At 40.4% G+C, this 15472-nt stretch overlaps 2 protein-coding genes and 1 non-coding gene across 6 annotated transcripts in view; all 3 read left to right on the forward strand.

Moving 5' to 3' along the window:
- LOC107676688 (polypeptide N-acetylgalactosaminyltransferase-like 6) overlaps nt 1-1527 on the forward strand; it is a 210147-nt gene extending 208620 nt beyond the window's left edge. The window contains exon 13 of the mRNA XM_016471327.1: nt 1154-1527. Within this exon, the coding sequence (XP_016326813.1) occupies nt 1154-1321 (168 nt within the window). The 3' untranslated portion in view covers nt 1322-1527. The remainder of the gene's footprint in view (nt 1-1153) is intronic.
- An 8735-nt stretch (nt 1528-10262) lies between these two features.
- Nucleotides 10263-10344, forward strand: trnas-aga (transfer RNA serine (anticodon AGA)). The gene has a single exon. It is a non-coding gene; the product is annotated as a tRNA-Ser (tRNA).
- Nucleotides 10345-13545: 3201 nt separating this feature from the next.
- The window catches only part of LOC107676680 (N-acetylgalactosaminyltransferase 7), an 18148-nt gene continuing 16221 nt past the window's right edge, over nt 13546-15472 (forward strand). For 3 of the 4 annotated variants that reach the window (XM_016471305.1, XM_016471306.1, XM_016471304.1), the window contains exon 1: nt 13684-14098. In XM_016471305.1, coding sequence (XP_016326791.1) covers nt 13973-14098 — 126 coding nt within the window. In that variant the 5' untranslated portion in view covers nt 13684-13972. Of the gene's footprint in view, nt 13624-13683; nt 14099-15472 lie in introns of those variants that run through there. The other variant, XM_016471307.1, reaches the window with a different exon arrangement.

Genomic DNA, 15472 nt, shown 5'->3' on the forward strand with positions numbered 1-15472 from the left:
ATAGATAGATAGATATATATATATATATATATTTATAAAGTTCAGTAGTCACAGTATTTGTTGTTAAGAACAATATAAATATAATAAAGACAACTGGATGGAATGAAAAAGCATTTGGCGTTATTGAAATAAAATCCATTAGAGTCTACATGAGTAATGTTTTACACCCAGGTGTTAAATTTTCATATAGCTTCATAGATTTTCATATACCATCTCTAAGGAAAAGCCACACCTGTCTTCCTCCATATTCCCTCTCCACATCTTCTTTACGAGGTCAATAAAGTATATCTACAGCAACAGAGCAGCGATAGGACAGAGTGTACACCTTGTTACAGAAGCCCCTGTGGACAAATGCCTACCGCTCTGGGCCCATCACTAACGCCGGAGCCTAATACAGAAGCTCAGTTTTTCTAGCCCTCAAGCGAGGTAGAACGAGCCTAAACTGAGATATTCCCTCTCACATAAGAGATTTAAGGTGCCAAGCAAAAAAATCACTGTCATTGCAGGATAGGTCAATGACAGCTATAGAGAGAGGAAATATACAGTTGAAAGGAAGAGGTGGTACCTGGCAGTGGAGCTGCCTGAGGCGCAGAGAACAGTAAATCAACCCAGGGGAGAACGGCACAGAACTGGAGCCGAAAGCCCGAAGGCATGTCCCTCCTCTACTCAGCCTGATCACTCCCTCAGGGACACATCCTCTATTTTTTCACCGGCTCTGTTTGGCATACTCAGTAGTTTCTAGCGCAAAAATATACATGGCCTGTGTGCTGTGGAGAATGCTTTCAAGTGGAAAGTTTCTTTGTTGTCTTCCACTTTTTGATAGGATATTGATGTTGAAGCACTCCCCCATTCTTTCACTTTTATTTACCTTTCACCTTTCTCTTTTTCTCTCTACCTCCCTCCCTCCCCTCCCCTCCCATCCATCATTTATCAAATTCTCACATTTCACTTCCAAACTCAAGTCATGAAATGAAGTCAGCTTTTCTGATTAGCGTATTCCGTGTTTGGTTCTTCAGTTCCACCCCTGTAATCTGACTTAAGGCTAGTAGGAGATAAAGCAGGATTAGACCTCCACCGGAGTCACGGTGACAATGTTTCTTGTTTATTTATTTTTTTATTTCTCTTTCTCCATCCCATCTTCTTTTTGCTCCAGGATAAGTCTTTGTACCACCTGGTGAGCAACGGTTGCATGGACTGTAGCCCCGGCGATAAGCGGATTTTCATGAACAAGTGCGACCCCGAGTCTGAAACACAACAGTGGATCTTCCAGAAAGTCAACACTACCGTTCTGGACAAATTCAACAGCGGTGCCAGCTCATAGGACCTGGGGTTGTGGTCAAGCCGATCAGCTGGCTTCCACACATACACACACCTCCCACAATCCTTAATGTGGGCCTGGATGTTCTTACTGTCTGGCTCTGGGTTCCTCTCAAGGTTCTGCAGCAGACTGAGAAAGTGCAGGCTCTTGAAAGAGGGGACTAGAAGCACAGAGAGACACAAGGCTGGTGGAAATGCATCCACAATGAGCACCTTGCTGGTCGAGGAGAATACAAACAGCCTGGACTCTCTAGTAGGGGTCTAACTTGGGCCCCCAGTTGCTCCCTATACATTAAAAAACAGTGCAGCTTTAGGACTTTGGAAGTGAAAGAGTCCAGTGAAAGAATGTTCTGTATCAGTCTTTAAAGATTGCATGGGGGATTTGTATTTTAACACTTTATTTTTCTCTGGGATCGTTTTGACTGGATATTTATTTGTATTTATTTGGTGCCTTTTCCAGATTTAAGTTATGTATATTGACTCGGTTTTATTAGCTCTTGTACCTGTTAGAGTCACACTTGGGTCGAGGCATTGGGTTGACCTAATTAAATGAGATCTTTGACTTTTTCAATGGAATCTATCTTGTTACAGAGTTTCTCGTCTATAAATAAAGCAGAAAATGAGTGGATATGTGTCTCTTGCCTGTGTGGTCTGTCTTTGTTATGCTGATAGATGGTGGTTTGGCTCCCTCTGGTGTTGAGCCATTTTTGTGTTCGATATCACTCTTGCTTTTGAAATTATAATTTATTATTTCACCTTTAAATTCACTGAACCTCGAGTCACTCGTTTAGTTCTCATATTCCACTATTTGATAACAAAATCTGGTCTGTATATCGTTTGCTAACTGCTTTTTTGACTTACATGTTAATGAGATTTTAGTGACAGCAGCAATTAATATTATAAATGTCATTCCTGCAAGGTAGAAATGTTCCATTTCCTCCATGAATAAAGGACAGTTTATGGTAGATTGTTGTTTTTATGGTATTTGGCAGCCTGTCTTACCCACTCAATTTGAGCACAGGCTAAATGCATAGCAGATCATTTTTAACATTTTAATTTGTATATTTCGATAACATCAATGATCTGCAAATATGTAGGCTACAGGTAAAGGTTTAATGCCACAGTAATACTGCTGTCTTTTTGGTGTGGGTTGCTGTAAAGTGCTTTAGATTATATAGGGCTATAGGGGGGGCAAACAGGGAAGTTGTCACAAGTGCTATACTACAACTATTAATTAATTTTATGGTTCAGACCAATTGCATGTGGATATCAAATACCCATGTAAAAATGTTTTTAACAGAATATTTTTGTGAATTTTGTTTTGTAAATTAAAATCATATTTTTTGCTCTTTGTTGGGGGAAAGAAAGGGAAAAGAGAGGGGGAAAGAAAGAAAAGGAAAGAAAAAATAAATAAATATCCATCATATTTCATGAACACTCACAAAGGATTTAAGTAAAGGGTTTGATTGATTTTTGACTATACAATTTATAATAAAAACTAATAATAATAATAATAAAATACTAATCTGACAAACACACCACACAATCTTGCCAGGACTTGCACCTGGAATCTTCCACCCATGTGTTACTATTACACCACAAGAGTTGTGTCTTTCTTTTTTTACAAACACTGTAAATTAAGCAGTGGATGAGACAGTAGTGGTGTTTATCGGGACCAGAACCAGGTTAGTCTGTCCTACAACCACTCTGCTGTCCTCCAGCAGCTGTTTTAAGTGTCTGTGTACCACCACAATAGATTGTGGAATTGGCAGAGTTTTTCCTTGTGTGTCCTTGGACCTGTTCCATGCTTGCTGAAACTCTTTCAAAAGTTGTAGGCAAACACATTCACAGACCCTGTGGACTTCAGGGTCCTGAGCTGCCTGCCCATGAGTCATGAACAATCTAAGGAAAAGAAGGATGATATAATCTGAACTGTATACTGGGTTATAAACTAGTGAAGATCCAAATAGTCAAATTACCTCTCTGCTGCCTGCTGTCCTGGAGCAGAGCCACTCTGCTTCCTGGATGCTCTCCAAGGTCCTGTCAAAGCCTTCTTCTTAACCCTCTGGCTATATTTTGATGGTACCTTGTCCATGGCATGCAGAGCCATGTACAGCTGGACTATGTCGGCCTCCTCTTGTGATGACAAGGCAGTGATCGTTCGGTTTAGGCCAAGCAGGTAGGCTGCCAGGGCATCAACTGCCTGCCACCCCAAGACACCTCTGGAATCACACTGTGTACTCTGAAAATTGAGAAAAACGCCAACCACAGTCCAATAAATATATACGGTGTTGTAGTAATTATTTTGCATTGTACATGCATATATTTTCACTTTACACACGGTTGACAATAGGTGTTTTGCACTGCACCAGATAAATTTTTTTTAAAAGTGAAAGATAGTACAGGATAGCAACATTACCTGGCCTGATGTGCTAGGACTTGCAGTGTCATCATCCTCTTCCTCAGTGACCTCCTCATCAGCCCTAAGGTCAGCTGCATGGCACACAGTCGTGTCAATTTGTATGTGTTAAAATAGCAACAGTAGAATGGAGTTTTTTGGAGTTTTATATTTTACACACACATATATATATATACATATAAAAGACTTGCATCAAATATACAAAAGCAGACATGTTGAGTGGTGAAATATGTGGCAGGTTAATAGTTTTCTGCAATAAATATATTCCTACTTGCAAAAAATTGCAAATAGCTTTTGATGTATAATTACAAAAACTGTGTTTATATATAAAGTAAGAAAGGAAAAAAATTAACATAATGATTAGTGGAAAACAAAAACTAGATATTTAATGAATACCTGGAATAATAAATTATTCAAATACATTCAGCAACGAATCACTCAGCCATGACTGAAATAACATAGGGAATGAATACTTGGAATACTGAATGATGAAATTAAATTCTTGCAAAGATATAGAAAATAAAAACGTTAGACCCATGTTATGCATCAAAGGGTTAACTACCGTTAATTAGCGATAACTGATACACGTTAAGTTAGCTTGCCTTGCAACGCAAGCGTAGACCTCTTTAGAGTACCGATCCGAATAATCTTTATTCCAAATCATGAATGAATGTTTGAACAAATAGGTTAACACTAGTGTCACGGATTTGTAATTTGATAACGCTTACCTTGAATCTCCGGATAGCAGATGTCCAGTGACAGTGAGTTACAAACAGCTGGAATGTCACGAAACTCATTCAGCCAATCAGCGGCAAGAATGGCATGTCAACTCGATTGCTGATTGGCTCTTTCCTCTTGGTAGGAATTGATTGGCTCCTTTGCCCCATCTGCTCGAAAGTTTCGGATTTGCATTAGGACCTGTTCGGATTTATTTAGGAGGTGTTTGCACATCGTTCGGACTTTCGTTCTGACTTTGTTAGGAAGTGTTGCGACCTCGTTCGGAAGTATTCAAATGTTGTTAGGAAGTGTTAGGAAGCGTCCAGCCGTCCGATCGCTGGAAGGTACGGCCACGTCCTGGAGCAGAGCCACTCTGCTTCCTGGATGCTCTCCAAGGTCCTGTCAAAGCCTTCTTCTTAACCCTCTGGCTATATTTTGATGGTACCTTGTCCATGGCATGCAGAGCCATGTACAGCTGGACTATGTCGGCCTCCTCTTGTGATGACAAGGCAGTGATCGTTCGTTTTAGGCCAACCAGGTAGGCTGCCAGGGCATCAACTGCCTCCCAGCCCAAGACACCTCTGGAATCACACTGTGCACTCTGAAAATTGAGAAAAACGCCAACCACAGTCTAATAAATATATACGGTAATTGTAGTAATTATTTTGCATCGTACATGCATATATTTTAACTTTACAAACGGTTGACAATAGGTGTTTTGCACTGCACCAGATACATTTTTTTTTTAAAGTAAAAGATAGTACAGGATAGCAACATTACCTGGCCTGATGTGCTAGGACTTGCAGTGTCATCCTCCTCTTCCTCAGTGACCTCCTCATCAGGGGATTTGCGTCCAGTGTCACCCACCTGACTGGTCACCTGGGCCTCCACGACAGCTACTGGAGGGTCAGAGTCATCAGCCCTAAGGTCAGCTGCATGGCACACAGTCGTGTCAATTTCACTATCCTCTTCGGGCTCCTCTGGGGGGACTTCAGGCATGTCATTGTGGTGTGCAATCAACTGGTCGCCTCTATTGGATTGGGCCAACAAGTACTCCACTGCAATGCGCTCCCCTGCAATAATTTTTAAAACATTGTTAATGGGGAGAGGACACACACACACACACAAACACACACACACACACGCACCCACGCACACACAAACAAACAAACACAGGAGACAGAGAGGAATACTCCAATGCTCAGCATTTCCCTGAGAGATATCTTACCAGTGGGTTTTCCTGGAGGGGTAAATTCTGGCATCAAAGCCCGACCAAGGACCCGTTGGCTCATGTTGTTTAAATGAGACATTGTGCAGACATCAAATGTCCTGAGGGTTGAGGCCCCCACCACAGATACAGCTTCTTTTGCCCGGCTCATGTTCCACCTCGAGGCCCCCTCTAACATGTACATTTGTGTGTGCATGGCATTGCATCTCCATCCTAAGAATGAAAATGCACAGATTCAGTCAGCAATTATTTTAAACTGAGGACATACAAATTTAATGACACATTTATAGAACAGTAACACATAATAATGATACTGGTAGTAAATTCCATGAAAACAAGCCAAATCCAGGTAGCACCCAGGGTTCTACTTCTATAATGTTGACACAATAGCAATCTTTTCAACTTAAAAATCTACAGAACATACTGCAATTTAACATTCAGAATTTACCAGGAATGAAGGCACACTGGTGGCGGTGAAAACTCTCCAGCGAGGATGACCCCCTGCCACACCTAAGCACGTTTAATACTTTGCCACCCTTCTGGAGTGTCCCCGTCTTTGTGTACAACTCTACATGTGGAGGGTCCTGGATGCACTCGAGGTGTTTTTGTTGCATCTCCCAGACATGGTGCATGCTGTCAGGGTTAACCAGGCGAAACCCTGTAGTGTCAGTTAGCTCCCACACTGATTCCAGCAGCCCTGAAATCATGACCCGGATCTCCTCAGCCTTGCGCGTCCGCCGCCTACAGTGCTTCGCGAGTTCACCTGGACTGATGCTGGCCATGAGCTGTACCTCAGTGGGAGCCTGTCCACCATGGCTTCTCTTCCACTCCCCTCTCTTGGCCGCCTTAAGTTCTTTCACATCCTCCTGATCCCACTCAAAGATACAGGAGGAAAGTTTTGAACAAAAGGTACCATAGAGAGGGTGGTGCTCTGTAGAAAGGCCACAGTTGAATCTTCTCATAAAATGGAAGATATCTAGCCTTACAATAGACTTCCATGGCCGAAAAAGTTTTAACACCGCAGATGCACCTGTGGAGGGGAAAAAACAAAACATGCATTTGATTTCATTTCAACATACTTTTCAGTCATTATAATTTATTACAATTTCATTACACTGACTGTAATAATAATACTAATTACCATCACCAATAGGGAAAGGGGAACTTTTTTTACACCATTATTAACTTATATTGCAAAAATATATTGCAATGCACATTTGATCAAGTAGTAATTTGAAAATCTCACCTGACTGACTGCAGCAATCCCGGTCAACATAGATGACCTTAGGCTCTGGCTCGCCAGCATTCTGGTAGCGTCTGACGACGCCCTGGCACATCTCCTCCAGTCCTGAGCCTTCAGCTGTTGTCAGAACACTGTTCAGAACCTGGCCGAGCTCATTGCCAATGTTGGTCATCCATGCAGCCGTGTCCCCAATGCCACCAGCCAGCTTTTTGGTGATCTGAAAAACAAACAGAAGGAAAAATTAAGACATTCTGACAGGCTTAATTATACATTTTCTTCGTTTTGTTATGGTGCATTACAATATATATAACACAAATGCATTATGATGAAATTATATCTGGCTGAAAATAAACCTCATGCTCAAACATTCATGTATTGTACCTTCTTAGTAGAATCCATCTTCAGGATTCGGCCATAGGTGGAGGTAATCACCCCCTTCATCTCGTCCAAATGGCTGAGGATGTCGTTGGAGTGGACAGTCTCAAACCACTGGGCGAGTGGAAGTGGCCTGAAGGGTGCAGGTGCAGAAAAGGCAGGTGTCGTTGCAGACTGGACCAGGGCAACCTTTCTCAAATGATGCTCACAGTCAGAGAGGTACTGGATGGTCCGACGTGCCCACTCCTCACTGTGGACTTCCTCTACTGCTGACTGGAGGTAGGAGGAACTGTTGCCGCTGGTCCTTGGCCTGAGGAAGGTCACACATTTCCTGTCCAGGGCTAGCTGAGTGGTCAGCACCACTGGAAACAGGGTCCTGTGTGCCACATCCAGTTGTGAAAGGATGTCCTGGCTCCATGGGCATACTGGCAACCTGCATGCACTGCAGCGTGGATAGTCCCCACCCACCAGGTAGTAGCGGCTATCCATGTCGATCGCCTCCCTGACCTTCGGGTAGATTCCTGAATGATGCATCTTCCGGCCACACTGTGGGCATTTAAGAGGAATGCCCCACATCCTCATTGGTGCCCACAAGAACATCCTCTGTCGGAAGTACCACCCGGGCTCAGGAGGAGATGGCTTGGGCTGCTTCGGTGGATAAAACCAGTTCGCCTGGATCTTCTGCCTCAGCTGCCCTGTGGGCTCATAGAGGCACTTGGCAATCCACACCCAATCTGCTGGCTGGAGGACTCTCTTGAACTGACTGGGAAGAAAGCTCTCCCAATCAGTAAAAGCCTGAGGCAGAGATGGTGTGGGCTGCAGTGAGGGTACTGGATGTGAGGATGGAGTGGGCTGTGGAGATGGAGAGTGCCGTGGAGGTGGTGGTGAGGGCTGTGGAGCTGGAGAGTGGTGTGGGAATGGATTGGGCCGTGGGGATGGAGACACTGGTGCTGGCAGTGGAGACGGCAAGTGCTGTGGAGGTGGAGGCAGCCATGGAGATGGTGAGGGGCACGGAGTTGGTGTGGGATTTTTTGAAGGGCTGACACGTGGAGCCAATAGGGCCCCATAATGGCTCGACTCAATGTGTTGGAGGAGTCCGACAGCACCCTGGACCCTGGCCCCACAGCTGTCACACCTCTCTGCAACGTGGTGGTCAGAGAGGTGCTCAGAGAACTTCTCTGCCTCCATGACCACACTACACAGAGAACACTTCACCCCCTGTTCTCCCTGTGATGTCCCTGTCTCCTCTGAGCTGCCGCCTGCCTCTACCTTAGGCCCTGACTCAATCAAGACCTTATCTGTTGACTGGGAGAAAATGAATATTAGGAACAAAAGAAGGTCATACTATTCATGTTAAATAATTTCACCAATTATTCTGTAGAACTGTGCACTCTGAGAATAGATCAGGGGATGGTCCATAAAATAGTCTATTACGTGATACATGGACTTATCATGCCTTTGATATATTATATCATATACCTACCTTATGGAACCCACAAGTGCAAACTATGTGCCTGCCAAACAGGTCCACCTTATTCCCCCTTTGCAGGGGACAGGCATCAATCCGCTCCAGGACCTCCTTCCATTTTCTGCTTCCAGGCCTTTTGCCTGTACTGAACTGGAAGGTGCCCTGGGCATACCTATGGCAGATGTCATTCCAATAGGCAGAGGATTTGCCTGTTTTGGTCATATCTGAACAATATTGGGGAACAAATCAATGTAGTTAATATGTGTTAATATAGCAACAGTAGAATTAGTTTTTTTGGAGTTTTATATTTTACACACACACACACACATATTCATATATATGTATATATATATATATATGTGTGTGTGTGTGTGTGTGTGTGTAAAATATACAAAATATATATTGCATCAAATATACAAAAGCAGACATGTTGAGTGGTGAAATATGTGGCAGGTTAATAGTTTTCTGCAATAAATATATTCCTACTTGCAAAAAATTTATGTATAATTTTGCAAGCTTTTGATGTATAATTACAAAAACTGTGTTTGTGTATAAAGTAAGAAAGGAAAAAAAATGAACATAATGATTAGTGGAAAACAAAAACTAGATATTTAATGAATACCTGGAATAATAAATTATTCAAATACATTCAGCAACGAATCACTCAGCCATGACTGAAATAACATAGGGAATGAATACTTGGAATACTGAATGATGAAATTAAATTCTTGCAAAGATATAGAAAATAAAAACGTTAGACCCATGTTATGCATCAAAGGGTTAACTACCGTTAATTAGCGATAACTGATACACGTTAAGTTAGCTTGCCTTGCAACGCAAGCGTAGACCTCTTTAGAGTACCGATCCGAATAATCTTTATTCCAAATCATGAATGAATGTTTGAACAAATAGGTTAACACTAGTGTCACGGATTTGTAATTTGATAACGCTTACCTTGAATCTCCGGATAGCAGATGTCCAGTGACAGTGAGTTACAAACAGCTGGAATGTCACGAAACTCATTCAGCCAATCAGCGGCAAGAATGGCATGTCAACTCGATTGCTGATTGGCTCTTTCCTCTTGGTAGGAATTGATTAGCTCCTTTGCCCCATCTGTTCGAAAGTTTCGGATTTGTGTTAGGACCTGTTCGGATTTATTTAGGAGGTTTGCACACCGTTCGGACTTTCGTTCGGACTTTGGTAGGAAGTGTTGTGACCTTGTTCGGAAGTGTTGCGAACTCGTTCGGAAGTATTCAAATGTTGTTAGGAAGTGTTCAGCCGGTGTTCTGGCGATTTGTGCTAATTTACCCTTTCAGATTGTGCTACCTCCCATTAAAAAGATAGGTGGCACAAATCGATAGCGAAAAATACTACCTATCAGATTCTGTTACCAGCATCTTATTCATGTGGTTTGAGGCTTTTTTAAATGTTTATGCTTATCCCTACCCTAAACGTACCCGGTCGCTATATTTATAATAGAGTGTTTTGCGTGCATGTTGTCGTGGCCGAGTGGTTAAGGCGATGGACTAGAAATCCATTGGGGTCTCCCCGCGCAGGTTCGAATCCTGCCGACAACGAGTCTTTTATATTTACGTTCAAAAGTTAAATTTTGGTAAGTTGTTTAATATTTCTTTTTTGTTTTACTTGTCTCTTATGCTCACTAGAGACGCATTTATTTGAACATAATTACAGTAAAAACTGTAACATTGAGAAATTGTATTGCAATTTAAAATAACTATTTTCTATATGAATATATTGTAAAATGTTATTTTTTCTTTGTGGCAAAGCTGAATTTTCAGCAGTCTTATTCCAGTTTTCAGTGTCACATGATCCTTCTGAAATCATTCTAATATGCTCATTTGCTGCTCAATAAACAGTTTTGAAAACACTTATGCTGCTTAATATTTTTGAGGAAACCATGATGCTGTCAGATGGTGTAGTTACGGCATCTTGCAGTAGTTAACAGGGTGATGTTAACTAGCAAACCTTGACCGTAGTTTGTGATGGATGCATTCAGAACACATAACCACATACAGATAATAGACACTCCCAGTTTCATTTAATAGTACAGAGCATGAATGGCAGATGTTGTGAGTTCAAACTGTAGCCTAATAGTAAAAGGGGAAAACACCTTATTAAGAATCTATCAGACAGTTGTATGCCCTTACAAATTAGGAAAGGTAGGGCGACCAGACGTCCCGGTTTCAGGAGGTGTTTGGTGCAATGGTTTCCATAAAAATAAGTAACAATAACTGTCAAGCAGTTTCAGGGGAGAGAACTGCTCTTGTCAAGCAATTTCCACTTTAGCATGTTTTTTTTAAGCATTGAATACATACATTTATATATAGAGAGAGAGAGAGAGAGATTAAATTAATATTTTGTTATTTTATGAATTATGAACTGTAAATTCACATGTAAATGTGTCGTCAATATTTCAAGCATGACAGCTCATTATTATTTTAGGCCTACATGACATGATAAATGAGAGAAAACATATAATTTGCTATTTTAAACATGAATTTGTTACACAGATTCTTTAGGGGACCAGCAAAAATCCGTGTTGAACATTTGAAAACGTAATTAAAAGGACTAAACATTTTTGCATTAGACATATATCAGGAGCATATATAGCCAGAAACCAATCGCTATAGGAAAGTAAAGTGTGCAACTTTCCAATTTCTCTACATTTATACCCATGTAAGAGCTAATTTGGCGCCATCATGTGACTGAAAACGATTACTACGACTGCCCATAATAAAAATGGGCCTGAACAGTTTTATTATTGTCAGTGAGCATAAAAGTATTAATAGATTGATAAAAATCCTCAATAATACCCAATTAAAGCAAGAAAAAGAAAGCATCACTCAGAAAAACAAGGGACCAGAAAGAGACAGAAAAATCTGGATGAGCGTCAACTGAAAGCGATATGCATTTCTTTGTTTTGCGGAAACAAAGAAAAGAAGATATTACAAAAAGAAGAAATGAAGATATTTTGAAGAATGATGGTAACTAAATAGTTTTGGTGACCTTTATAGACTCAGACATTTCTCAAAATAACTTTTTATTTATTAATTTAGTTAGTTTTTCCATACTGTGTATATAGAATAGAATGTCCCTCTTTCAGGATGGTGTATTTGAAAGAGAATTTTTTTAATCCAAATAAGCTGTACAAATCTTTATTAGAAAGGGTTTAAACAATGGTTTTCGTGCTAGTTCAATGAACCACAAACAATTATTGCACATGCACCTGTGGAACAGCCTTTAAAACTCTTACAGTTTACAGGCAGTAGGCGGTAGGTATAGCTCACAGTTATAACCTTTCTACTGACTCTGAAAAACACCAGGAGAAAGATGCCCAAGGTTCCTGATCACCTGTGTGAACATGCCATTGTCCTGCTGCAGGGAGCAATGAGGACTGCAAATGTGGCCAGAGCAATAAACTGCAATATCCGTAATGTAAGACGCTTAACACAGTGCAGGGAGACAGGACAGCTGATCGGCCTTGCAGGGGCAAACCATGTGTAAACACGTGTCCCCCGAGACGTGTTCATGAAGGAGAAGTTGCACTGTAGTACGTTGCAGCTGGTGGACACAGAATATACTCACTGCCACTTTTGATATTGCCCTGATTTTTAAGAAGAGGAAGACTTTCTGGTCTTCAGTCATTTAGACTTCATCGGAATGGTATAAAACTTTACTTTTGTGACACTTGTTAAATGAACACACACACGCAAAATCATAAAAATGATTAGAAAAGGCTAAATGATCTTTAAAAAATATATAGTCACGTGATCTTCACGGTCAAAAAATTATTGACATAGGAAATGAATGGGAAATATGAAAATACAGAGCAATTTTTGGGGGTACAATCTACAAATCAATCACGACTAAGTAGTATTTGATAATTTCTAAATAATAATAATAATAATTTAGCAGAAGAAGAATCAGAATCAGAATCAGAATGAGCTTTATTGCCAGGTATGTTTATACAGGACTCGTCACCGTCCTTTGACTTACAGTGCATTCAGGCTTACAGTGCATTCAGGCTATACATTTTTTACCAGTATGTGTGTTCCCTGGGAACACACACACACACACACACACACACACACACACAGAGCTCATTGTTAGTTAGTTAAGGCATTAAATATAGTTAACAAATGGAACCTTATTGTGTTACTGCAAAACCTACAAAAAATGTAAGTACTTAATTATGTCTGATATATATAACCAAATATGGAAAACAGTCCTATATATATAGCTATACATGCAATTTAAAGTATTTTTTGCATGATTGTGCTTGCATACAATATTGCCAAAGCATCATACACAAAACCAGTCATGACAAGAAAAATAAATATACAGTAGGCCTATAACAATAATTCGTTTTATTTCTCCCACCAGATGGCACCAATCTGGTTCCATGTTCCATGCACTGGGTTTTAGATACCGCTATTTTTTACTTAAACACTGTATTAACTGAAAATAATATATATTCTAATATTTTTTTATGTTATATGGCATAATTTATAGCTGAATATTGTCTAGTACCACGAAAACTCCTCAAAACACAGAATATTTAAAAACAATATATATGAAAATTATTGAAACAAAATATAGTACATTCATTTAATTAATAAAAAAAAAAAAACTATGACCCCTATGTGAGGTAACCTTTACCAGAGGGTTAACACAAGAATTTAAGGTCATCCAAAACCGCTAATCTGCGACCCTTGTTCGGTCTCGAGAACAAAAGAATAGTCATGCGTGCGTGGCACAAAGCGGCAACACTTTTGCAATAGTTGTACATGTAAACGCCTATGCTGCAACAACACTTGTGGATGTCTCCACTACACGTGAGCGCCCCGCAAATCTCGAAGGGCCTTTTATTTCATATTAATCATGCTGCATGTCCGTGTGAGCTCATTCACACATCCGTGTGCGTGTGTGTGTTTAGATGTCATGGCTGCGTGGCGCACGCACGCACGCAACTGCTGGCTTTTTTTAATAACTGTCTTTTCGTGATTGAATCATAAAGAGGACAGTTGGAGTTTAATTGAATAAGGGAGCAGAGGAGAGAGAGAAAGAAAAAGAGAGTGAGAGGGAGGGACTCGATGTGGCCATACAGGCTGCGGAGTGTTTTATTTATTTGTGCTGGCTCCCCTTTTTCTTTCTTTCTTATTATTTTTCAACTGATTTTCCAAAATGAGGTTAAAAGTTGGATTCATCCTTCGAAGTTTACTGGTCATTGGCACGTTTTTGGGTCTGGTTTTGCTTTGGTCTTCCCTGACACCGAAGGCAGTCGACGATAACCCGTTTGCTGGTGTACTGGTAAAGTACAGCTTTAATGTTCTTGAGTTATTTTGAAATCTGAGTGTTTTCGTTGTGCTGTTAATTTCACCCTATGTCAGTATTCAGCAGGGTCGGCTAGCATGATGATTAGCATGCTAAACTGCTGCGGTTGTCATGGAGATGAGCAGCGAGAACTGACCGATGAATGAAAACAGACACAGACGTTTATATTTATCCTGTGTTTTCATTCAAATTAACTAAAACACGCAGATATGGCTGTAAACTGCTAGCACGGAGAGCTAAATGTCGCTCTCTACATCCTCATAAGTGTCAAATTAAGCGAAAACCCGGAAGGTCGTGACTGTAGTTACTGGTTCTCTATTTGAGACTCGCATAATTTATGTAAAATCACATCAAAAGCAGCTGTTTTCAATTAAAATGTTTATTTCCTGTTATCCTTCCAGGTGATTTGCAGTATCAGTACTGATTATGGACTAAAGGGGTCTTCGAGATTGAATGGGGGGGGTCGATATGCTTGCAGACTGAGTTAAAGGCCGATTATCAGCTCGACAGAAGCGAGTGTACAACGACACACTTCACTGCTTCCACAAGAGATTGTATAGAAATGCAAGTGTGAGCGCACTGACACGTGGCACTTGACAGCTTTCTGTCAATGGCTGTAACAGCTGAGCTGTCTGGTTTACCTTGGCTTGTCATTCTGGCATTGAAGTTAACGTTAGACTTATTTGAACACTGCTTTTGAACAGAGCATACATTGTTTGTACGGAGTCTCTTCTTTGTTTACTCGCTTCGCTTTAGGTTGTGTTTTGCATAATGGGTTCTTATGTAAATGTTTACTTGAAATTTCTTGTATCAGTCTTTGCATATGGCCTCTTAACCCTGTAAAGCTGACATTAAATAATAGTCAGAATCTATAGTTTATAAATAAAACAGTTTATTGAACCTTTCTTTATACAACAAAACAAAACGACATCTAAACAAAGTTTACATTTGTGTTTTTTGTTCATAGGCTATTTGATGCATCAGGCTCATATCACATAATATAGTAAGAATATGAAGCTCATACATGAGGAGGGTACAAAAAACAAACCTTAACTTTGGAGACTCAAACTGAACAAAAATATGCAATTTGGTGCAGTTGCGTTCATATGGCCACAATTTAATGTGATATTTAGCTTTTCATAACAGTATTGCAGGCAGAAAGTATGTAGTAGATTGTTTACAAAACAGCAGTTTTGATTGTGTTGATAATTAGGAGATTCTTGTATTAAATATATATAGGTTTATAGGGTTATATAAGCCTATTTATCGTGTTGATTGTGTTAGGAGATTCTTGTATTAAATATATATAGGTTTATAGGGTTATATAAGCCTATTTATCGTTTATCGTAT

This window comes from Sinocyclocheilus anshuiensis, unplaced genomic scaffold (assembly GCF_001515605.1).
Source record: "Sinocyclocheilus anshuiensis isolate Anshui unplaced genomic scaffold, SAMN03320099.WGS_v1.1 scaffold76, whole genome shotgun sequence".
Lineage (NCBI taxonomy): Eukaryota > Metazoa > Chordata > Actinopteri > Cypriniformes > Cyprinidae > Sinocyclocheilus > Sinocyclocheilus anshuiensis.